Source organism: Eurosta solidaginis, chromosome 2, assembly GCF_040869045.1.
Source record: "Eurosta solidaginis isolate ZX-2024a chromosome 2, ASM4086904v1, whole genome shotgun sequence".
Taxonomy (NCBI): Eukaryota; Metazoa; Arthropoda; class Insecta; order Diptera; family Tephritidae; genus Eurosta; species Eurosta solidaginis.
In genome coordinates this window covers 69,987,410-70,011,489 of record NC_090320.1, presented here as the reverse complement: position 1 = coordinate 70,011,489, position 24,080 = coordinate 69,987,410, and the positions used below count along the sequence as shown (strand labels likewise).

The 24,080-nt window shown below is 40.0% G+C and overlaps 1 protein-coding gene across 4 annotated transcripts in view; it reads left to right on the top strand.

The window, feature by feature from the left end:
* The window catches only part of G6P (Glucose-6-Phosphatase), a 70,856-nt gene that overhangs the window by 371 nt on the left and 46,405 nt on the right, over nt 1-24,080 (top strand). For 2 of the 4 annotated variants that reach the window (XM_067769544.1, XM_067769543.1), the window contains exons 2-5: nt 41-205; nt 266-725; nt 1,925-2,043; nt 2,361-4,230. In XM_067769544.1, coding sequence (XP_067625645.1) covers nt 41-205; nt 266-725; nt 1,925-2,043; nt 2,361-2,547 — 931 coding nt within the window. In that variant the 3' untranslated portion in view covers nt 2,548-4,230. Of the gene's footprint in view, nt 1-40; nt 206-265; nt 726-1,924; nt 2,044-2,360; nt 4,231-24,080 lie in introns of those variants that run through there. The other 2 variants (XM_067769545.1, XM_067769546.1) reach the window with 2 other exon arrangements.

Genomic DNA, 24,080 nt, shown 5'->3' with positions numbered 1-24,080 from the left:
GAGCTGCATATAATAACTTTTTTTCCTTTTTTTCATTCAGTTTGACTTCCTTAGAGCCAGCACTGTTGTTCCTTAGCGAATACTTTACACCAGCCAAATTAATGGATATTTATGTGCCATTACTGGGAGCATTCAATCATCATCTGCTGGTGCGTTTAGTAGGAGCGTTAGGAATAATTAATGTGTGCTCCTCTCTTATCAAATGGTAAAGTGTTTTAAGTAAAAGTTAAAGATGTAAACATGAATTAAGGTGGATACGTACTAGGTCCGTTCCAGCATATCGTCCTTACTGGTGGATACGTGAACATAATGAGACCGATTTATTGGAACAATATCAAGGCACATGTGAAACTACTGCCGCCTTTCCTTCGAGTCATTGCCTTTCACTTACAGTATTTACTTATTTGCTGGTATTTTTTCTTTTGAGACATTTCAACTTATTTGGACGACATTTGAAGGATGTTGGTAATACTGTGGTCATACTTGCATCTACGTGCATGGTTTTAAGCCGAATTTATTTGGCGGCACAATTTTCACATCAATGTATTCTATCATGCATTGCGGCTATTGTGGCATTACGTATATTCGATAAATATTCCGAAACCTTATATACGCTGACATGGTTTAAGTCGGTGTCAGTTGTTTTCGGTATGAGCATTTTTCCAGTTATTATATATTTTGGTATGCTACAATTGGACTTGGATCCACATTGGTCGGTTCGTATGGTAGGTATCCATTTTAGTACATCAGTAAAGGTACTCCCATCCATCTCAGTAGATGGTACTTACTCAGTAACATGTTTGTTTAACTCTTCTTAGTCTTATTTTTGGTAATTGGGTCAATAGCTGAGTCGTAGTTATTTTTAGTCAAGTCAAGTTTTGCACCTGGTCATTCCAGCGGAATGGGCGGTTTCCGATGAAAATACTTATTCAGCCGGAGTATCATCATCGCCTACCTATTCCAAAGTGGTATTTATTGCAAAGAGTGATTCTTCGCTGGGTCACCAACGATGAACATAATTTGGAGGTGTCAAGCGGGCGGTAGGTAATTCAGCACATCACTGCCGGCATGCCGTAAATAACGCAGTGTTTTGGCTAAAATTTAACGAAAAAGTTATTGAACCAGTAACAAAATAGTTACATTGTGATTAATATAACAAAACAAAGACGTTAAAATAAATAAATGTAAGGCGCGATAGCCTCCTAAAGAATTTTAGGGTGAGCTTCTCTTCCAATTTGCGTCGTGCTCCTTTTAATTGTTCCCACAAATTGGCGGGACGGGATCTACTTCTTGTTGCCGATTTCGAACGGCATCTGCAAGGTAGATGAGTTTTCACTGAGAGCTTTTCATTGCAGAAATACACTCGGAGTCTTTGCCAAACACTGCCGAGGGGCGACCCCGCTTAGTAAAATTTTCTTATAATTGAAAACCCTTGTTTCCAAAATTTTGATGTTCCTCTACCCGGGCGAGAACCCAGGATCTTCGGTGTGGTAGGCGGAGCACGCTACCCTCACACCAAGGCGGCCACCAAAATAAAGGTGTTACTTGCGTTGATATTCACCAATTTTAAATTGAATTGCTTCGTAGTGAATTTAAATACTAGCCGTAACTTGATGGTTTACTGTTGCCCACATGTTTTTTATAATTCAAATTTTTTGGTTAGCAGCAAGATATATAAAAATATATATCCAAGCTTTCAATGAAAGTTTATATGAATTTATCGAAGGCGAATTTTCTTTCGGTGTGTGGATACATTGGTTAGATAGGTTCTTCATCGGTACCCGAAAATATGAAAAAAAATTTAATCAAAATACCTACCTACATGATGAAAAACAGTAATTTTTAAGTACCAAACTATTGTACATGGTGTTAGGACCCTTACTAGCTATTATTAAGTGAAAACTAACTAAACTTAACTTTAAAGGCTTTCAAATGGTGTTCTGATCCAGCGCAACTGCGCCACGAAGACAGTTCAATTTTTGTGCTCGGACGTGACTTCGGCTATATAATGGGTGTAGTGCTTTCCACGCCTATTTATAAATGGTAAACAAGTTTATATTTATGCATAAAACCAAAAAATTTTGACCCGGGTTTCAATACGAGTTTAAAGTACACCTTAGCACAACCTGAATTTTACGTTGCCACTAATTTTAAATTATTTTGTGTAAATGTCCTAGGCGGGAAGTTTAAACTTAGGTTAACACAACTGGGGATTCAGTAAGTGTGTCAGCGTGATTTGAAAAGAAAAATGTACACTTGAAATCTTACACTTATTGAAGCTTGCCCAGTGGGTTTTAACTCGTACTGAGAAGCGGGTTTCATCAAAAAACGGCCAGTATCATGTATATCTTTTTTTTTAGCTATAAAACCAAGTCAAATCCTGCAAAACGCCTACCAGCTGTTCTTGTATTGGAGGTGCTCAACTATTACGTACGACTAGTGACACCAAAGAATTATGGACGTGTTGCATTTGTAGCTTATGAATATGTACGTAATATTATTCATTCCTTTACACTTTTAACAATTTTACCAAATGTTTCTGGGTAATTTGAATTTCAACGAGAAAATTTCGAGACTTTCCGAAGAAACAGTTCTTTGCACTTTGTACTTTTTCATGTCAGATGGCGCCAGTGTCGCCCAATCTACCGTTCTCCAATACATCCAATCTACTCATAAAGCATAAGATTGAGTTAAACGAAAAACTGCTTATGTGATGGGGCTTAAATAAAATTGCTTAGAATAAATTGAAATCAACAGACCACAACTACATATTTATCAGTCGTTTAGCGATCACTTTCTAAACGCATTGTGGAGTATACCCGATCCACGCAACAGTTTGAATTTAACCTCAAATTACTTATCATAAATTTTTTATACTCAGCTGAGCAGAGCTCACAGAGTATATTAATTTTGTTCGCATGACGGTAATACCGTAACGGCATAAAATAATCGAGATAGATATAGACTTCTATATATCCAAATGATCTGGGCGAAAAAAGAAATTCATTTAACCATGTCCGTCCGTCCGTATGTCCGTAAACACGATACCTTGAGTATATTTTTAGGTATCCTGATGAAATTTGGTATGTAGGTTCCTGGACACTCATCTCAGATCGCTATTTAAAATAAACAAAATCGGACTATAACCACGCCCACTTTTCGATATCGAAAATTTCGAAAAACCGAAAAAGTGCGATAATTCATTACCAAAGATGGATAAAGCTATGAAACTTGGTAGGTGGGTTGACCTTATGACGCAGAATAGAAAATTAGTAAAATTTTGGACAATGGGCGTGGCACGGCCCACTTTTAAAAGAAGGTAATTTAAAAGTTTTGCAAGCTGTAATTTGGCATTTGTATCATGATGAAATTTGGCAGGAACGTTACTCCTATTACTATATTTGTGCTAAGGAAAAATTAGCAAAATCGGATGACGAACACGCCCACTTAAATAAAAAATATTTAAAAGTCAAATTTTAACAAAAAAAATAATATCTTTACAGTATATAAGTAAATTATGTCAACATTCTACTCCAGTAATGGTGCAATAAAATACAAAAATAAAAGAAAATTTCAAAATGGGCGTGGCTCCGCCCTTTTTCATTTAATTTGTCTACAATACTTTTAATGCCATAAGTCGAACAAAAATTTACCAATCCTTGTAAAATTTGGTAGGGGCATAGACCTTATGGCGATAAATGTTTTCTGTGAAAATGGGCGAAATCGGTTGAAGCCACGCCCAGTTTTTATACACAGTCGGCCGTCTGTCCTTCCGCTCAGCCGTTAACACGATAACTTGAGCAAAAATCGATATATCTTAACTAAATTTAGTTCACGTACTTATCTGAACTCACTTTATCTTGGTGTAAAAAATGGCCGAAATCCGACTATGCCCACGCCCACTTTTTCGATATCGAAAATTAAGAAAAGTGAAAAAAAATGCTATAATTCTATACCAAATATGAAAAAAGCAGGGACGGAAAATAATAATTTTTTTTTTCGGAGTCGAAAAAGTCTTGGTCAATAAATTGTCTTAGGTGAAAATGTTTGAGTCCCAGGTATCCCTATAGCAATATCATGTCGAATCATGCACCCTTTTTATTTTTCGAACTTTTTCCATAAAAGTCCACATATAAAGGTAAAATCAGTATTTTTATTTTTTTAGTCCGATAGAAGTAGTTAAACTGGGATTTTTAAAGATAAAAGTCCGGAAATAAAAGTTAAATCCGGACTTTTATTTTTAAGGCCAAAATAAAAGTCCGGCTTGATAACAAAGAAACGGCTTATCCGAACTAAAAAAAAATTGTTTGTTTCGGATAAGCCGTTTCTTTGTTATGTAGAGGGACTTTTATTTTGGCCTTAAAAAATAAAAGTCCGGATTTAACTTTTATTTCCGGACTTTTATTTTTAAAAGTCCGAGTTTAACTAGTTCTATCGCACTCAAAAAATTAAAATCCGAAAATAATTTTTATTTGATCCAAATATATTAAAAGTCCAAAATTAATAGTTTTGCAAGGAATTATATTAGAAAAGGAATAACAGTTTCGGCCCCTGGAAAAAGGGATGAAACATGATAATTGGATTGGTTTATTGACGGAAAATATAACTTTAGAAAAAACTTTGTAAAATGGGTGTGACATATATTAAGTAGAAGAAAATGAAAAATTTTGGAATCTTGGCAGGAATACTGTTCGTGGTCTTACATATATATATAAATTAGCGGTACCCGACAGATGATGTTCTGGGTCACCCTGGTCCACATTTTGGTCGATATCTCGAAAACGCCTTCACATATACAACTAAAGGCCACTCCCTTATAACCCTCAATAATACCCTTAATTTGATACCCATATCGTACAAACACATTATAGAGTCACCCCTGGTGATATCACGAAATGCCGTCCACCTATAGAACTATGGCCCACTCCCTTTTAAAATACTCTTTAATACCTTCCATTTGATACGCATGTCATGCAAACACATTCCAGGGTTCATTTTCCTACAAGGTGATTTTCACTTATTTTGTCTCCAAAGCTCTCAGCTGAGTATGTAATGTTCGGTTACACCTGAACTTAGCCTTCCTGACCGCTTTTTGGCATTATGATTAGTAGTTTATGAATAGTTTTAGCTTTAGGTAAATTTCAATGATGAATCCCTGGACATCAACGACTTAAACAAAAAGTTTGTCGATTTGTCGGTATGTAATAGTAATATATGCTATGACCTTTACAATGAAAAATGTAGTTTAGCTGCGTCTAATTTCAGTTTTAAGAGTGTTGATGAGTGCGATGTTGTTCAAGCTATGCTTAGCATAAAAGTAACGCGACGTCACTGAGCCTAGTTCAAACTTACCTTTTCTGTCGTTCACAAGCCGTAAGTATGGGAGACTCAACATCGAAACTTTTGAATGTAACAAAAGGTGTCCCTCAAGGATCAATTCTCGGTCCACTTTTATTTGTGCTTTATATAAATGATATCGTGGATGTTATAAAGCGTTGTAACATTCATATCTATGCAGATGACGTTCAACTATATCTTGGTTGTCCCTTAGATTCCATAAATGCTTGCATTGGGAACATAAACATCGACCTAGATCAGATCTACACTTGGGGCTGTCATAATGGCCTAGTCTTGAACCCAAACAAGTCCTAATGTATAACAATATATAAAAAACGATATGACCTCGCAAATTTTCACGAGATAAAGTTGAATAACACTGTAATAAAATATGTAGACACTGTAAAAAATCTGGGTGTGATTTTCAATAGAACGCTAACATGGAACAACCAAATAATCGCTAATGTAGGCCGCGTGTATGGAATGCTGAGATCACTAAGGATTGTCCAGCAATTCACACTACCTAAAATTCGCCTCTTTCTAGCTAAAGCGTATCTTATACCGAAATTGCCATATGGCTGTGAACTATACCGGTTGTGATAGCATGGGTAGGAGGAAACTTAATATCCTATACAACAACGTGGCTAGGTATATTTACAGTGTTAAACGTTATGATCACATCTCAATTTTTGCTCTAAAAATATTTTCCATCTCATTTGAAAACCTCTTAAAACTCAGATGCTTAACATTGTTACATAAAGCCATAGTTACACATGAGCCAGATTATTTGAAGGAGCGTTTTAGTTTCATGAGATCCTCTCGATCACTCGCTATCTGTAGCACGAAATATACTTGCTCGGCTACCGGGCAACAGTTATTTGTTGTCACAGTTCGCCTTTGGAATAATCTACCAATAGCGATTAGAGGTTTGAAAAACACAACCCGGTTCAAACACGAAGTTATGCAACACTTTGCCAAATGATTTGTATACGTCTCTCTCTCTATTTCTTCATTGTATATGTTTTTCATCTATTCTAAGTACTCCGAGTATTGTTTTTCTTCAAATATTCTCTGGTTATATTCAGCTTAGTTATCTACTTAACTGGTTAAGGATTATTTTATTTTCGAGTATTTGTATGTGTTGTTTAAAATTATCACTTATTAACCAGGTAAACCGATATGAAGACCCACATGAATTGGTTTCAATATTATAAGTTTCTATTTAAAATTTTAGTGTGTAAGATGTCATGCACTGTAAATATAACCATTGGTTGTTGTGTGTGATTAAAAAATAAAGATTAAAGAAGATTAAAGATATAGTGAAGTGTGAAAAATGATTTAAAATGGCCTCCTCCTCAAAAAATTAAAGAATTGTTTCATATGGTAGGACTCCATTGGGCATTATTACGTCGTTAAAGAAACAAAACTTCTGTCATTCAACTAACGCAAACATATTTGCAATATTTTGCAATAGGATATCTAGAATCCATTCATATGACAAGACTTAGCGAATCTCCAGTCTAAAACAAAAATAAACGTAGACCTAGTTAACATATAAGAGATTACATTCATTTACGTACTAAACTCCTAATCTTTATATTGATTTCCTTAATAAATTTTCCCCTCGATACCGATTATGAACAAATTTTAGAGATGCGGATTTTTTTCATAGAAAAATATCCATCTCTAGAAAATAATCTCTAATTGGAAGCACAAAATAAAAGATAAACGTTAAAATTTGACAGAAAATAATCTAGTTCCCAGGGATGGAACATATGTAAACGCGTAGATTATCTATTCATGATTCATTGTAAATCAAGGCATGTGTCAAAGTGGTCATAGAAAAAATTTTAAAAATGTAGCGCATAGAATATCAAAAACTCTCCAACTTTAAGGAGTTTGGTGATATATATCCTTCGAGTTATCGGTTGGTTTCACTGAATTGTCAAATAAATGAATTGAAATACTATGTATAAATAGTTAGCTTTATTCACTACAATAGCACATTGTATCATTTTACACGTTTAAGGCCCACTTGCAGATCGGCAACTTTTAATTTTAACTCAGAGATTTTGCTTTTAAAATTCAAAAGGTAACTGATGAAGAAGTGAAGTTCGGAAATATGTCCTAGTAACCATCGCCGAATGCAAATATTGCAACTTTTTTCTAATATCAATAACAATTAAAAATAAAATAAAAGTATTTTAAGCATTTCCTTTATATAAATGGACAAAAATCAACGAAAATGTCTCCTTATATAAAGACATATTCTTGCTAAACTTTGATTTTTAAATTTTTACATAGAAATTGCAAAAATATTTATGCGAAGTAAAAATATAAAAGTGGAGCGCGCACTACTTAGATTGGAAAGTTGGTAGGAAAGGAGATATTATTAGTCAATCAATTGCGCTCCACTTTTATATTTTTAATTCTCATAAATATTTTTGCAATTTATATATCAAAATTTAAAAATCAAAGTTTAGCAAGAATATGTCTTTATATAAGGAGATATTTTTCGCTGATTTTTGTTCATTTATACAAAGGAAGTGCTTAAAATTTTTTATTTTATTTTTAATTTCTCCTTTTCTTACATTTTCTCGGTATCTTAACCTATCTGTTAAGTTTTACGCTTGTAGCTCAATGAGAACTTACATAAAAATCAATCCCAAAATTCCTTCCAAATTATTATATAATTGTTTCGATCCGTGCGCCACCTAAGGAAATTTTTTCTCCTTTTGTTCCTTTGTAACGGTGTCTTAACCTCTCTCTGAGTTTTCATGTTTGTAGCTCAAAAATCTCGGCGTCTTATCCCATCTGTGAAGTTTTACAGTTGTAGCTCAATGAGAACTTATATAAACATCAATCCTAAAATTCCATCCGTTTCGTACGATTTTTTAAATATCTCATCCCGTGCGTCCCCTAGCGAATTTTTTTGTATCGCGTCATCGGCTGTCATCGACCTCTGAATTAAGTTTGAAATTTCAAGTATCTAGATCATCTAGAAGTTACTTAAAAGCTGGTTTGAAAATTTTCAAATTCTTATCTAATTATTTCAACCCGTGCGCCACCTAACGGATTCTTCTTCCTTTTTGTTGCATTGTCACGGTGCTCTAACCTACGTATAAAGTTTCACGTTTGTAGATCAATTAGAAGTTAATTAAAAATCGATTGCAAGATTTGTATGAAAAGCGGACAAACATTCAACCGACCTAATATAACGGAAAAAGGAAGTAATAAAAAATAGGTATGTACTTTGTGTGAAGATGCAAAGTTTCACGTTTTTTTTGGTCTACATGTAAAAACTATGACCACGAATCACTTATTTCAACAATATATTGCTTAAGCGTAAGTATTTGAGGAAATTTGATGCTTCTAGTCGTAAAAAAGGGGGCAGAAATGACAGTTTATATGGGGTATACACTATATATACCACCGATCTATATGATTTTTTCAGACAACAATAGCCTCTGGCTTTTAAAATGGGCCAGTAATTCGAAAAGCTTATAATCTTAACAATCGGTTGTGGGAGTAAAGGAGTATGCATGTTTCGAAGTCTTATCTCAAATTCCGTGGTCAAACCCTTAAATAGCTGGAGTAATTTTAATGAATCAATTTTGAATTTTGTTCAGACCGCCGTGGTGTGATGGTAGCGTGATCCGCCTACCAGACCGACTATCCTGGGTTCGCGCCCCGGGCAAAGGAACATCAAAATTTTTGAAACGAGTTTTTCAATTAGAACAGAATTTTTGTAAGTAGGGTCGCCCCTCGGCAGTGTTTGGAAACTACTCCGATTTTATTTCTGCAATGGAAAGCTTCTCTCGAAAACTCGTCTGCCTTGCAGATGCCGTCCGTAGTTGGCATAAAACAAGTAGGAGCACGACGCAAATTGGAAGAGAAGTTCGGCCTGAAACCTCTTCGGAGGTTATCACGCCTTACATTTATTTTTTTATTTATTTAATAATTTTCAGTTCTCAATTTGTTAGTGTAGATTTGTCTTTCATACCGATGTGCTCGTTCATCATACATACATACATGTAAGTGCCTTTGCTTTTCTCTTGCATATGAAAATCAAAAACTTCCACATGAATTTTAGTTATAATTGAAAGCATATGGGAGTGCTTTGAATTTTTTTTTGTATCGAAGTGTAAATTTGTATATGTACCTATGATTCAGGGCAAAACAAAAGTGCTTTAAGTGTGCAGCTCTGAACATTAGTGAGAAAACCCTTTCCTGAAAATTTAATTGGAAATAGCTTTTTGAACACTTCCATTATTTGGTTATTGTAGATGCAGTATTTACAGAATGATCACGTTTTTGGTGTTTTTCAAAATGTTATATATGTACATACTAGCAGACTTGGCCGACGTTGTTCTGCCCTAAATTTGTTCTATCTGCATACATTTTAATAACCTTTTTCCGTCTAACTCTGCACTCGCCGCTCTACACTTTTTCCTCCGTATTTTTTGCTTCATCTATCTCCATCTTTGTCTCAATCTATCTCTTTCTCAGTCTCCTTCTCTCTTTTATCTTCTCTCAAGTTTTTGTCATTCTTCTTCATATCTTATTTCCAGTCCCAGAGGGTGGTTTGTATTTTGTTCCAGTCCCATCCGAGTCTCAGTCCCAGTCCCACTCCGAGTCTCAGTCTTAGTCTCAGTCCCAGTCCTAGTCCTAATCCCAGTCCCAGTATGTCTCTGGTCTACTTCCCGGAAAAAAGCATCGTAAATACTAATATAGGCAAATTTATATACCAAATTTCAGGCAAATCGAATCGAATAGGACGTATGTAAATAGGTATGTGAGTATTATTAATTCATTTAAGAATTCATGAGCTTAACACCGGCTTATAATAATTGAATTTCAATTATTATGTTTTCTAAGAGAAACTGAATAGAATGAAACATTTACTGGCATATTGCTATGGAACCATTTCGAAAACCGCCAACGTAATCATCATCAGGCAATTTTGTAATGTTGTCAAAGGTTTCACCGGGATTCGAACCGTGAATCACATGGTGAAACTGCAGTAGCCTTTAACCACTAGGCCATCCTGCTGGTATTTGTTTTCATGCTTAATTCGGTTTTTCTCATTTCTACACTAACAACACAATTGAGACATTTTGAAAAAATTCTTAAATATAAGTATAAACTGAACACACCATTAAACAAACATACATTATTAATTCATGTTTTTATTTCGGCTTCGCATGCATATTTATCAGTTTTGCCAGGTGGATGCGACTAAATCGAATATCACAATGAAAATTACTTTAAAGCTCTCACCAACAGCTTTCATTTGATATCCATAATACACACACATTCTAGGGGTATCTGGGTCAATTTTTTGGCCTATATCTCGAGGCCCTAGTCACCCAGAGGTGTAAAACCTACTCTGTACTAAAACGCACATCAATAGCTTCATTTTGATACCCATAATGTAAAAACACATTCTAGGTGAATCCGGGTCCATGTTTTGGCCTATATCTCGAAGCCCTAGTCACCCAGCGGTGTAAAACTTACTCTGTACTAAAGCATACAGCAACAGCTTCAATTTGATACCCACAATGTAAAAACACATTCTAGGTGTATCCAGGTCCCCGTTTTGGCCTATATCTCGGGACCCTAGTCACCCAGCGGCATAAAACTTACTCTGTACTAAAGCACACATCAACAGCTTCAATTTCATACCCATAATGTAAAAACGCTATTTAGGCGTTCACTGGCCCACGTTTTGGCCTATATCTCGAGACCCTAGTCACCCAGGGGTATGAAAATTACCCTCTACTAAAGCATTCATCAATAGCTTTCATTTGTTATCCATATTCTATAAACATATTCCAGGGGTACCCGGGTCCATGTGTTGGCCTATATCTCGAAACCCTAGTCACCCAGGGGTATGAAAATTACCCTCTACTAAAGCACTCATCAACAGCTTTCATTTGATATCCATATTCTATAAACACATTCTAGGGGTACCCGGGTCCACGTTTTGGCCTATATCTCGAAACCCTGTACGTGTATCCTGAAAATCGGTTGGTGCGTTCTGGAGTTATAGCGTCAGGAAAGAAAACCCGACTTATTTTTATATTATAGATAAGAGTGGGCGTGGCTATGGGCCGAGTTTACTCATTATAATTTTGAAGCAAATGAAATGGTATATTAAGTCTCTGCCGATAAGTGTAAACCATAAGTCTATAAAGAAGAAAGACTCCCAATAAGAATATTGAAATGACCAGGATGAAAATCTGAGTTAATTTTACCATGACCGTCGCTCTGATTTATCATTTGTCTAAGCCGACAGACTAAAGCATATATACCGATGCAACCGATTGTGCTGATAAGAGGATTTTCGTAATTTCTTTCACAGCTCAATATCTTAGAGATCGGTCCCATATAAAATACATATATACTTAATACTATGAGGATGTTTGTCGTAACTCCCTCATGCAGATATACAGAACCGTGAAACTTTGTCTAAGGGTAACCAATCAACCATGTGTTTAGATTATTTGAAAGTATCTGTTCTCTACGTGTGTATAACTTAATCCAGACTTACAAAATTCCGAAACACTAAATCCCGAAACACTAAATCCCGAAACACATAAACCCGACACGACCAAATCCCGACATCTCATAATCCCGACACGACCAAATCCCGACAAAAAAATCCCGAAAAAAATCCTGACAACATGTAAATTGGGGACTTTAACATTTTTATATATTTTGTCAGTATTTTTGAATAAGCTGGATTCAGTTTTCACTCAGTGATAAAACGATCGCAACTCATAAAAATAATCCATAGCCGATCCAATCCGGCTGCGCCATGCACAGTAATTCTGCGTAGAACACTTCTCTGCATAGGCGGCCTTCGGCCGCGCTTATAAAAAATAAACCTGGGCTACGCCATGCCAAGTCCGAGTGTGTGGTATAACCGTGGCTACCGCCACGGTGATGTCCTTCTGCGTAGTACACCCTTCTGCGTAGGCGGCCTTCGGCCGCACTTTAAAAAAATAACCCTTAGCCGATCCAACACCGGCAACGCGATCCACAGTATATCTGCGTAGAACTCTTTAGTGCGTAGGAGGCCTTCGGCCGCGCTTCATAAAAATAACCCTTAGCCGATCCAACACCGGCTACGCGATCTACAGTATTTCTGCCCTCTTTGATTCCACTGGCGTTATTGCACGTCGCATAAATTTTTACTAGCGTTACAAATCACTTTGTAAGGGATCTGGGAACACTTACAAGAAAAGACAACTCTGAGGTCGATCAGCTGATGAGGGAGATTGGGAATGTTGAATAATTGAACTTTTGAGAGGAGTCTGGTTTATACTGTCATAGAAGAAACATAAACGCCTACAATTAATAAAGGCCATATTTCAATATAATTAAAATAAATTACAAGTTATCGCTTTTAGGTCAGAAGGGGATCTTTACCCAATAATTTTTAATTGTACATGACAAGCAGCTGAATAAAGAAATACACCGTACACGAAGGTACGGGTATATATGTATTGAGCAGCAAACGAGAGTCACGGAAAAAAAAAAACAGGTGAAGCAACGATAGAAGCTTCTAGAATTTAAGGCAACAACGCTATATGAAGCAACGAATCTGTAACAGAACGTTACGAACGATAGGATAGTGGCAACAACGACGATTGAAAAACAAATTGTGTCAACGAGAACGGGCGGCGGAAAGTCTAACGAGTAGAGGGAGAATTCGAAATCCACGAAAAAAAAAAAGAGACGTGCAACAAGAAAAAGCGTGTACAGTGCTGAATTAGGTCTGAAGTAATTTGGGAAGTCTCAAGTAATTTGGTTTGAGAATGAAAGTAAAATTAGAAACTCTGAGCGTACCGCAATTGGATAAGTTGTTGCGAAGAGAAAATTTGACCACGGCGGGCAATAAAACGGCAAAAATTGCCACGTTAACCGATGCATTGGGCGATGATGAAATAGAAATGGAGGAACTAGAAGAGATGGAACCATGGCTCAAGTCCATCAATGAATTAAAAGACGTCGTATCAACTTTGGCAAAATCCGTAAATGACATGAGAGCGAGTATGCAACCACAAGTACCGACTGGGCAAGCGGAGGTGGCACAAAATCTGAGGGAGACATCAAATTCAACACCAGCAATGATGCCAGCGCAAACGCAATCAAATATGCGTGACATAGTTGGTATTTTACCGGAATTCGAGCCATTAAAAAAAATGTTGACATCCAATCAGTTTGTGGCTAAAGTGGAGCAACTACAACGTATGTATGGATGGAGTGAAGAAACGGTTTTGTTCGCGGTGCAGCACAAGATGAGGGGCATTGCAAAAGATTGGTTGGACGCACAGCCCGTGTTCCAATCATGGGCTAGTTTTGTAAGTATGTTGACGAAAGATTTTCCTTGTACGGTTAATGCTGCCGATATTCATAGGGAATTGGCGCAACGGAAACGAAAAGTTGGGGAATCTCTGATGGAATACTACTACGCTGTTCTTGCAATTGCCAGACGAGCATCTCTTGATGATGTATCAATAAACTCCTACGTAATAAATGGTCTTAATGATATACAACTGACTCGAGCTTTGTCAGCAATGAACTTCAATACTACGAACGAGCTATTACGGTCATTAGAGAACGTGGCTATTGCCCAACCGACGAAGGTGCATTTACAGTACATAGCTAAGCCAGCTGAAGTAACGAGTGAGGGCGAACCTAAGCAAACAAATCAACGAGGACCGAAATGCTTTAATTGCAACGAGATGGGGCATATAGCTATGAAATGTCCACGCCCGTCCAAGAAACTGCGATGTGATAAATGTTCAAAAGTAGGCCATGAGGCGAAGGACTGCAAAGTAGGTGTAAAATCGTCAGTAGCTGAAGCTAACACGAACAACAACGAGGACAAACTGGTACCTCCAATTGTAGAGAACGTTCAGGTTAGAGGCGAATTACTTAAAGCGTTAATTGACACGGGAAGTGATCATTCGCTGATCAAACAATCAACGGCGGCGAGGGTAGAAGGTAAACGTATCCCATGTGTCAGACGTTTCGAGGGTTTCGGTGGCTCCCTAGTAGAATCAACCGAAAAGATTGAAGTCGAACTACACTTTAGTAACGAAACATTGAATGCACAGCTACATCTAGTACCAAGTGATGTGTTAAAATATGACATCTTGTTGGGCAGGGACGTTCTCTGCAACGAGAACAATAGAATGGTTATTGATGCGGGGGTTTTACAGCTACAAGTTAAAAAGAATGATTTGTTTAACGTTAACGAGAGTTTTCAAGAAACCAAACGCCAGGAGGTCTACAACTTGCTGTGCCAATTTTCCAAGTGTTTTGCACAAGATGTAACTGCGTTAGGTAAATGTAACAGTACATCAATGAAGATCGAAGTGACGTCAGATAAGCCGATAGTAGGCAAACGGTATCAAGTTCCATTAGCTCGACAAGAGGAATTGACACAGATTTTAAACAAATTGTTGGAAAACAAAATTATTCGGCGAAGTACGTCACCGCATGCGGCATCGGTCATTTTGGTCAGCAAGAGCAACGGAGAAAGTCAAATGTGCGTTGATTATCGAGCACTCAATGCCGTTACCATAAAGAAGCAATTCCCGATGCCTACCGTTGAAGAGCAGCTAGCGAAACTATCCGGCGGACGATATTTTACCACCCTGGATATGACGGCTGGTTACTATCAAATACCATTAGAGGAGGACAGTAAGAAGTTTACAGCATTCCTCACGCACGATGGTCTCTTCGAACACGAAGTAATGCCTTTTGGTCTGGTCAACGCACCCATGTATTTTCAAGAGATGATACTTCACCTAATCTCAGGCCTTAAGAATAGAAAACGAATTATTAGCTACGTGGACGAGGTAATAATCGCCACAATAACGGTAGATGAAGGAAAGGAGGTGTTGAAAGAATTCCTAGAAGCCGTAAGGCGCACGGGCCCAACCCTACGACCTTCTAAGTGCATGTTCTTACAAGAAGAGGTAAAATTTTTGGGACACGTTGTGAACGGGAACGGCATACATCCGGGTAGAGAGAAAACCGAAACAATTGAGAAGTTCTCCCGACCAAAAACAGCAACGGAGGTCCGACAATTCTTGGGTCTTACCGGGTTTTTCCGAAAGTTCGTGGAACGGTATAGCCACATTGCAGAGTCATTAACTAAGCTTCTTAAAAACGGCACACCCTTCGTATGGGAGCAGAAGCAAGAGGAGGCATTCCAGCAATTAAAGTCAGCGATTTCCAGCAAGCCAATACTAGTTGTGTATAACATCAAGAAGAGACATGAGGTGCACACAGATGCAAGCACCCTTGGGTTGGCAGGCATGCTGTTACAGGAAGACACGGATGGGTGGAAGCCCGTGTCGTTTTACAGTCGGCAATGTAGCGATGCAGAAAAGAAGTATGCAAGCCATGAACTGGAAGTTCTGGCCATCGTAGAGACCTTGGACAGATTCCGCATGTATCTCCTGGGGACGCAATTTAACGTTATTACGGACTGCAAGGCAGTTGCAACAACTAAAGCAACAACACCTCTCCCACCTCGAATAGCAAGGTGGTGGCTACGGTTACAAGAGTACAATTTTGAATGCCATCATCGACGTGGGGAAAAGATGCAGCACGTTGACTGTCTAAGCCGGTTACCATCATTACCACCGAAAGAGCCGATAACAGTGGCAGAACAGGTGTTATTGCTAGAGCATAAGGGCGAAGATTGGGTTTATGCTATCCAATTACAGGATCCGGAGCTTAGGGAGATTGCTCAATCACTGGGGAAAGCAGGGTCACCAAACGAGGCTCAAACGCAAAATGACTACGAAATCCACACTGGACGGTTAGTCAGGAAACTGGGCAAGGAACGAAGATTGGTGGTGCCACGAACTATTAGGTGGCGAGTCACGAAATCATGCCACGATGATGCTGGCCATTTTGGGGTGGATAAAACTCTGGAACGCCTTAGGAAGCACTTTTGGTTTAAGCGTATGAGACGCTACGTAAAGTCATACATCGCTTCGTGTCTGGAATGCTGTCTAAACAAAGTGAAAGGTGGGAAACAAGACGGCCAAATGCACCTAATGGAAGTGTTGCCTATCCCGTTTCGGTCAATTCATATAGATCACCTGGGTCCGCTTCCACGCAGCAAACGGGGCAACCAATACATCATAGTACTAGTATGCAGTTTCACGAAATATACGCTTTTGGAACCAGTGAGGAGTACTAAGACTTTAGGCGTAATTACCTTACTGCGTAGGGTGATGTCTATCTTTGGACAGCCGCTGAAGATTACCACAGACCGTAGAACGGCTTACACATCGAAGGAATTTCAATCATTTATAGAAACATACGGTGTACAACATGTGAAAAACGCAGTTCGAACTCCAAGGGCCAATGGACAAGCCGAGCGTGTGAACCGAACAATTCTCGCAGCTATGAGAAGTTCATTGGAAAAGTCAAACGAGTGGGACATGTTACTACCCACCATCCAGTGGTCCATAAACTCCCAATGTAACTCTACTACGAAAGTCAGCCCGAACGAACTGGTATTCAATTTCAATCTGCGTAACGTAAGCGAGAATCGGTTAATTCAAGCTATTCATGACGATTCATCATTACCAACTGAACAAGAACAGGAAACCAAGAAGGAAGTGGCTAAAGCTAACATCGAAGCTGAACGGCTCAAGTGGAAGCAACGATATGACCATAAGCATCAACGACCATACCAATACCACGAAGGGCAACTGGTCGTAATTGATCATGTTCCAGGAGCAACAGGCGAAACTCACAAGTTGGAACCGAAGTATAAGGGTCCGTACATCGTTACTAAAGTTCTGGATTATGATCGGTATGTCATCGAGGATCTACCTGATGCACAACGCACTAGTCGACGGTATGCTAACATATTCTCTAGTGACCATATGAAGCCATGGTGCTCGACGTCACCAGATCTGGACCAGGACAACCAGGCAAATGAATCCCAGTCTGACGACGACTCGTCCTAGAGGACGAATGTCAGGACCGGCCGAGCTGTAAGGGATCTGGGAACACTTACAAGAAAAGACAACTCTGAGGTCGATCAGCTGATGAGGGAGATTGGGAATGTTGAATAATTGAACTTTTGAGAGGAGTCTGGTTTATACTGTCATAGAAGAAACATAAACGCCTACAACTAATAAAGGCCATATTTCAATATAATTAAAATAAATTACAAGTTATCGCTTTTAACTTTATATAACTTTATAATTTTAAATATGGTTTTAACATAAATACTTATCAGAAAAATGCCATTACTTCAAAAGTTCTCGAAATAAATTTAGTTTGATATTTGCTACAAAAAAGAAATAATATATAAAATCTGAGCTGCTATTTTGGTAATTGCTGTAATTGAGGTAAATATATATGGCACGACCTGCAAACTAAAACCCATACTCATAACTTATTCAGGATAAATACTTTTACAGAGCAATAATGGACGAAGTGACTATTATAAAATCCAACAAAGGAGGAATCAAGCTCGGAGTTAATGGTTATATGTACCATGTAGACAAACAACGAGATGGTAGAGTGCATTGGTGTTGTGACAAACGCAAGACTAATTTCTGCATGGAAAGAGCAACTACCTTAATTCATGAGAATGGAGAGCACACTTTAATTAATTCTAGTTTGGAACACAGCCATGATCCCTTTGCTGCTGATCTTGATGTTGGTAAGGCTGCCAATTCTCTTAAGAGAAAGTCGTCAGATTCGATAGCAAAACCATGTCAGATAATTTCCACCATAACCGCCGAGTGCAAACAACATAGCAGAAAATATTTGCCTTCAGCGCGTGGACAACAACAAAAAATATATAGATCGCAACAAAAATTGCAATTAAGGAACCCACAATGAATTGAAGAGCTAGAAATACCGCACCATTTAAAATATGTCAACGCAAAATTATTTATTTTGTCAGTGAAAAAATTTGATGGCCAGTGCATCATTTTAATGCCTCTTGTGAAATTCGTCGAGCTCCTTCTAAACAAGAGAAGCATTGTCTCTGAGCTGGGCAGCTAATCGTTAATAAGGTATACCAACAGAGGAACCCCCAGGGGCGCGTTCTTTCTCCTCTACTATGGAACCTGACGGTGTACGCTGTGTTATCTATACTACAGCCCACCGGATGCCAAGTCATTGCATATGCCGACGACATAGCCTTGACAGTTACCGGCAAACACCTTCCGGTGCTTGGCGAACTCTTACAAAATGCTCTTAATCTAACAAACACTTGGTCTAGAGAATGTGTACTCAGCATCAGCAGTGAAAAAACTGAGATGGTGCTTTTTACCCGCAAACGCATTATACCGTAATTTACCCTCCCGTCCCTAAATGGGAGGAAAATTGAACTCTCTACCGAGGTTAAATATCTCGGAGTTATTCTAGACAGGAAGCTTGACTGGAAGCGAAATGTGGAGGAACGATCCATGAAAGCCACAATGGCCCTCTACGCTTGTAAGTCGGCAATCGGAAAAAGGTGGGGTATCCAGCCACGCTTAGTCCATTGGATCTACACGGCAGTGGTGATACCCATACTCTTTTCCGCCGTCACCGTACGGTGGACGGCACTCGATATCGAATCTAACAAGAGCAAAGTAACGAGATTGCAGAGGATGGCGGCAATGCTTACCAGCGGTGCCCGTCCCTCCACTCCTACCAAAGCTCTTGAAACCATATTATTCCTTCTCCCAACTGATCTATATGGTAGATACTGTTCCTCCTGCAGCAAGGCTCAACGCTATCGAACCATGAAAGGACTGCAGGTTTGGTCACCCCCGGATCCTGAAGCAGGTCCTCGAAACCTTCTTGAAATTGGACCATACAACATCGTCCCCTTAGGTTGCAGGGCTGAGGTGGACACTATGGTTACAGCTCACTACTTAGGCCACCAATGGGCCCATTGTTATACCATATACGGTCTCAAAGAGGACCGCTACCCAGCCTAAAGCGGGTCTAACCACCTCGTGGAAATTATAAATTTTGCTGGAGCCTTTACTTCATAGCTAGAGACCTCAGCGAGGTCATGTAGAAAAGGTTTACCAAGGATGACCAACCTACGCCTTACTAAGCGCTGGACAATGACAGAGAAGGGTCTTCCTCTTCTGTACATCTGCAGCTGCGACAATAATCGAAGGTCGTTACCCCCATTCTAGCACCATGCGTGGCTATTAAGCAATGCCCTGTTAGAACCCTTATCAGGGACGATAGAACTGATTTGTTTAAAATCAGAAGCGCTTCTGTGCACCCCTAGTCATATGAGGGCCAGGTTTGCCTGGATGTCTTACACGATGATATGGCTGACCATAGTCCATTTGCAGTTCTTATAGTGCTTGTGTTCACACGAAGCCTGAAAGTGGCTATGTGTATACCTACCGAATCATATCCCGGAAGGATATGGTCGGTGGTGCCTCTTCTGGCCAGCTCGTCTGCTCTGCAATTGCCTTCAATATCCCTGTGCCCAAGTACCCATATAAGGCTTATACTGAAGTGCTGAGCCATCTCGTTAAGAGATCTGTGGCATTCAATGATCGACTTAGCTTTGTCGACGAATGAGTCCAGGGCCTTTAATGCGGCCTGGCTGTCTGAGAAAATAAACACCCGTTTACCACCCTAGGCATAGACCCGAGATGGTTCACAGCCCTGTGTATTGCCAGCATTTCCGCTTGGTAAAACTAAAGTGATCTGGTAGGCGAAAAGAGACATCTAGACCCAGATCCGATGAAAAGAGGCCCGCTCCCACCTTCCCGTCAAGCTCAGAAGCATCCGTGAATATGTTGATGGCACCCGGTACCGTATGTTGTCTGGTATTCCAGTCCTGTAGTCCTATAGTTTTTAACGAAGACGTTCTTTGGCGTGCAGTAGTCAGTGCGCACCGGTATTGGGACTGAGGCGTTCGTGCCCAGGATTGTTGCGTGTCCACTAGATCCATTTGACCAGAGACCTGTTTCCCTTATGCGTAGAGCGGCGATGACCGCTATATCCTTCGCCACCAGGTCAAGAGGTGGAAGGTATAGCATTGTGTTGAGTGCTTCAGATGGAGTGGAGCCGAGAGCCCGGTGATGCAGAGCTCCGAACTCCGTTGCACCTTTTGAAGCGTTTTAAGATAGGTAGTTTTAGCTAGTGCAGGCCACCAGACCAAGGCACCATAAAGACGAATCGGGCGCACAATGGCTGTATAAATCCAGTAGGTCAAATTAGGGGAGAATCCCCAGGAGGTGCCAATTGCCCTCTTGCAGGTGAACAGCGCTGCTGCTGCCTTCTTGCAACGCTCCACCATATGGCCACTCCATAATAGCTTCCTATCCAGAATGACTCCCAAATACTTGACTTCATCGCTAAATGCTAAAAACGTAACCCCAATTCTTGGCGGTGTTAGATTGGTACTTTGTACCTCCTCGTGAAGAGGAGAAGCTCGGTTTTATCCGGGTTGACTTCCAAACCTGTGGCTGTGGCCCAGTGCGAAATTTTGGATAGTGCCCCTTCAATTAGGTTGCAACGAGTTTGCGGAAATTTCCCCCGCATGGTGACGCAGATGTCATCTGCATACGCGATCACTTGGTGATCTTCTGATTCCATGAGGCGTAGTAGTTGGTTGACGGTAACCCCCAAAGTAGCGGAGAGAGAACACCTCCCTGCGGAGTGCCTCTGCCGACCGGTCTGCGGATCACGTATCCACCTAGCTCAGTTTTAATCTGCCTCCGCGAAAGCAGATTGTATATAAACTCCACCTGGCACGCGTCCACCCCCAGATCGGAAAGCGCCGAGGTGATGGCCTCCGGGAGAACGTTGGTGAAGGCACCCGCTATATCTATAAATGCCACCAATGTGTATTCCTTGAGGTCTAGTGACCTTTCGATAACGGATACCAGTGAGTGCAAGGCCGTGTCAGTTGACCTGCCCTTAGTATAGGCATGCTGAGCTTGCGAAAGAAGCGACGGCTCAATCCTCCTCCTGATGTAGTCCTCTATGAGTCTTTCGAGTGCTTTAAGCAGAAAAGAAGGTAAGCTTATAGGCCTATAATCATTTGGTTTAGAATGGGAGGGTTTCCCTGCCTTGGGGATAAATACCACGTTGACTTCCCTCCACGATACTGGTACGTAATTGAGCCTAAGACAACCTATAAACATCCCTTTAATCCAGGGCTCTATACAAGTTCGGCAGTATACTGTAGCTGAGCAGGAAAAATTCCATCCGGGCCCGGCGATTTATAGGTCTTGAAGGTCTGTAAAGCCCAATCTATCCTTTTATCAGCTGATCATTAGGTGACCCTCCGCTGACAATACTGGAAGACATGCCCGCGCTTGCTGGGAAGTGCGTATCCATTAGCAAGTTTATGGTTTCAGCGCTGGAGTCCGTCCAGTGCCCATCCGGTTTTTGGACGTAACTTAGCTGAGTTGGAGATTTCGATAGCACCTTCCTTAACCGGGAGGCCGCGGATGTGGATTCATTCCTGCCGCAGAAATCCTTCCAGGAGGATCGCTTTCCATTTCGAATTGCTTTTTTATATATATTTATTTTCGATTTATAAGCAGCCCATGAGGATTCATGTCCATCATGCTTTGCTTTATTAAAGACCGCCCTAAGATTATCAAGATCGGACGACCACCATGGTGGTTTGTGAGTTTCCAAAACCTTTTTAGTCGGGCAAGCCCTATCTAAAGCATTCCTACATTTTTGACTGAAATTATTTACAAATACGTCTAGCTCCTCCTCGCTTTCTGGGGCTCGCACCTCTTCAGATAGCTTTTTACCTATTATCTTCTTATAGTAGCCCCAGTTCGTTCTTCTAATATTTTGTATGTACTTAGGACTTGTGTGCGCCTGTGATATAGAAAAGCTTATATATGGTCAGAAAAGGAGTGCTCCTTTAGAACTCTCTCTCCCCTTGCTGGGACAACAAATTTTCCACAAGAATCCTAGAGAGGAATGAGTGGGCAAACGGCGTGGAGCCGGGATCTCACGAAATCTCCGTTTTTATAGATGGCTCTAAACTAAACAACAGAGTCGGCAGCGGAATATTCTCGGAGAAACTCAATCTAAGCGAGAGCTTTCGCTTACCCAACCACTGCAGTGTTTTTCAGGCTGCACTCATAGCTATCTGGGAAGCAGTCCTCTATCTTGCTAACCTGCAGGTGACCAATTCTATTTCAATTTTCTCTGACAGCCAAGCTGCCATAAAATCCTTGCAATGCAGTAACACCTCGTCACTAGTGGCATTGAAGTGCAGAGAAACCCTCAACAAACTAGCTGAAAATTGCAACCTACGCATAATATGGGTTCCTGGCCACTGTGACATCTCAGAAAACTGCGCCGCGGACGAGCTAGCTAGGGAAGGCACCAACCTGCAAACAATAACCTCCGCGGGTTGGGCCAGCCCTCCTCTAAACACTTGCAAACACTGCCTGCGATCTCTTTTCACGGATCAGGCAAACGCCAGATGGGCCAAGGAACCTACATGTAGTATATCCAAGCAAATCTGGCCTAAGCTGGATGAAAAGAGATCGCAATCGGTGATATTGTTAAACCGTATCTCTATAAGCGCACTAGTGGGCCTTCTTACAGGTCACTGTCTCATGGGCACTCACAGTGCCAATATGGGCCTGCAGACAAATGATTTCTGCCGCAGCTGTAGGGACGAGGAGGAGATAGAAAGCGTAGAGCACTATATGTACCACTGCCCCGCACTGTCAAAAACCAGGTACCAATGCCTCCTCAGACACTCCTTTGGGTGCCTTGCGGAGCTTGAATCTATAAACCCAAACGACATCTTGCGTTTCATTAGGCAAACACGCTGGTTTAGCCTCACTGGGGTCTAAACTTTCTTCTTCTTCGAGAGTAGGGTAACAGGAAATGGGCCCCCCCCCCCCCCCGCGGGGTAGCACAACTGGCCACAACGGCCTACGTGAGTCTCCGCTCGGACAGCGGAGGCAGCCACTTGAACCTAACCTAGCCTATCATTTTAATGGCTACTTTCGACAACATACGTTTGCTGTCGAAATCCAATATATGGATTATGGATGGGACTTTTAAAGTTGTGCCATCATTACTAAGGCAACTTTTTACCATTCAAGGGCGTATTGATTCCGATAGCTGCGATGAAATAGATCCACTAGTTTATTGTTTAATGTCGGAGAAGACCGAGCAGTGCTATTTGGAGTTCGTAAATGAACTCTTAAATGTTGCTTCAAGCCATAACATTACCCTTCAGCCCAACCTTATTCTTTCTGATTTTGAAAGAGTAAGCGTTAAAGTTTTTCAATCATATTTTCCCGATGGTAAATATAAAGGTTGTTTTTTCCATTTTGGCCAGATATTATGGCGTAGGGTTCAAAAAGAGAAACTTGAAATGAAATATTTGCAATTCAAATAAGACAACTAAAGGCTCTTGCTTTTGTTCCCGCTGATGACATTCCAGAATATTTTGAAGCTATTAACAACGGGAGGAAAGATTATTTGAAATTAGCAAAATTTTTAGAAGACAACTATATATGTATATGGAAAAGCATCAAAACGAGGAAATAAAACTCTTCCACCCAGTTATTTGCCAAAATTTTGGTCAGTATATGATAACGTATTATTTAATCTCCCTAGAACTCAAAACAAACTCGAAGCCTGGCATAGAAGACTTTTTGCTTTAATTGGTCATGCAAAAACAAATATTTATAATTTAATTGAGAACTTAATTAAAGACCAAATAACAG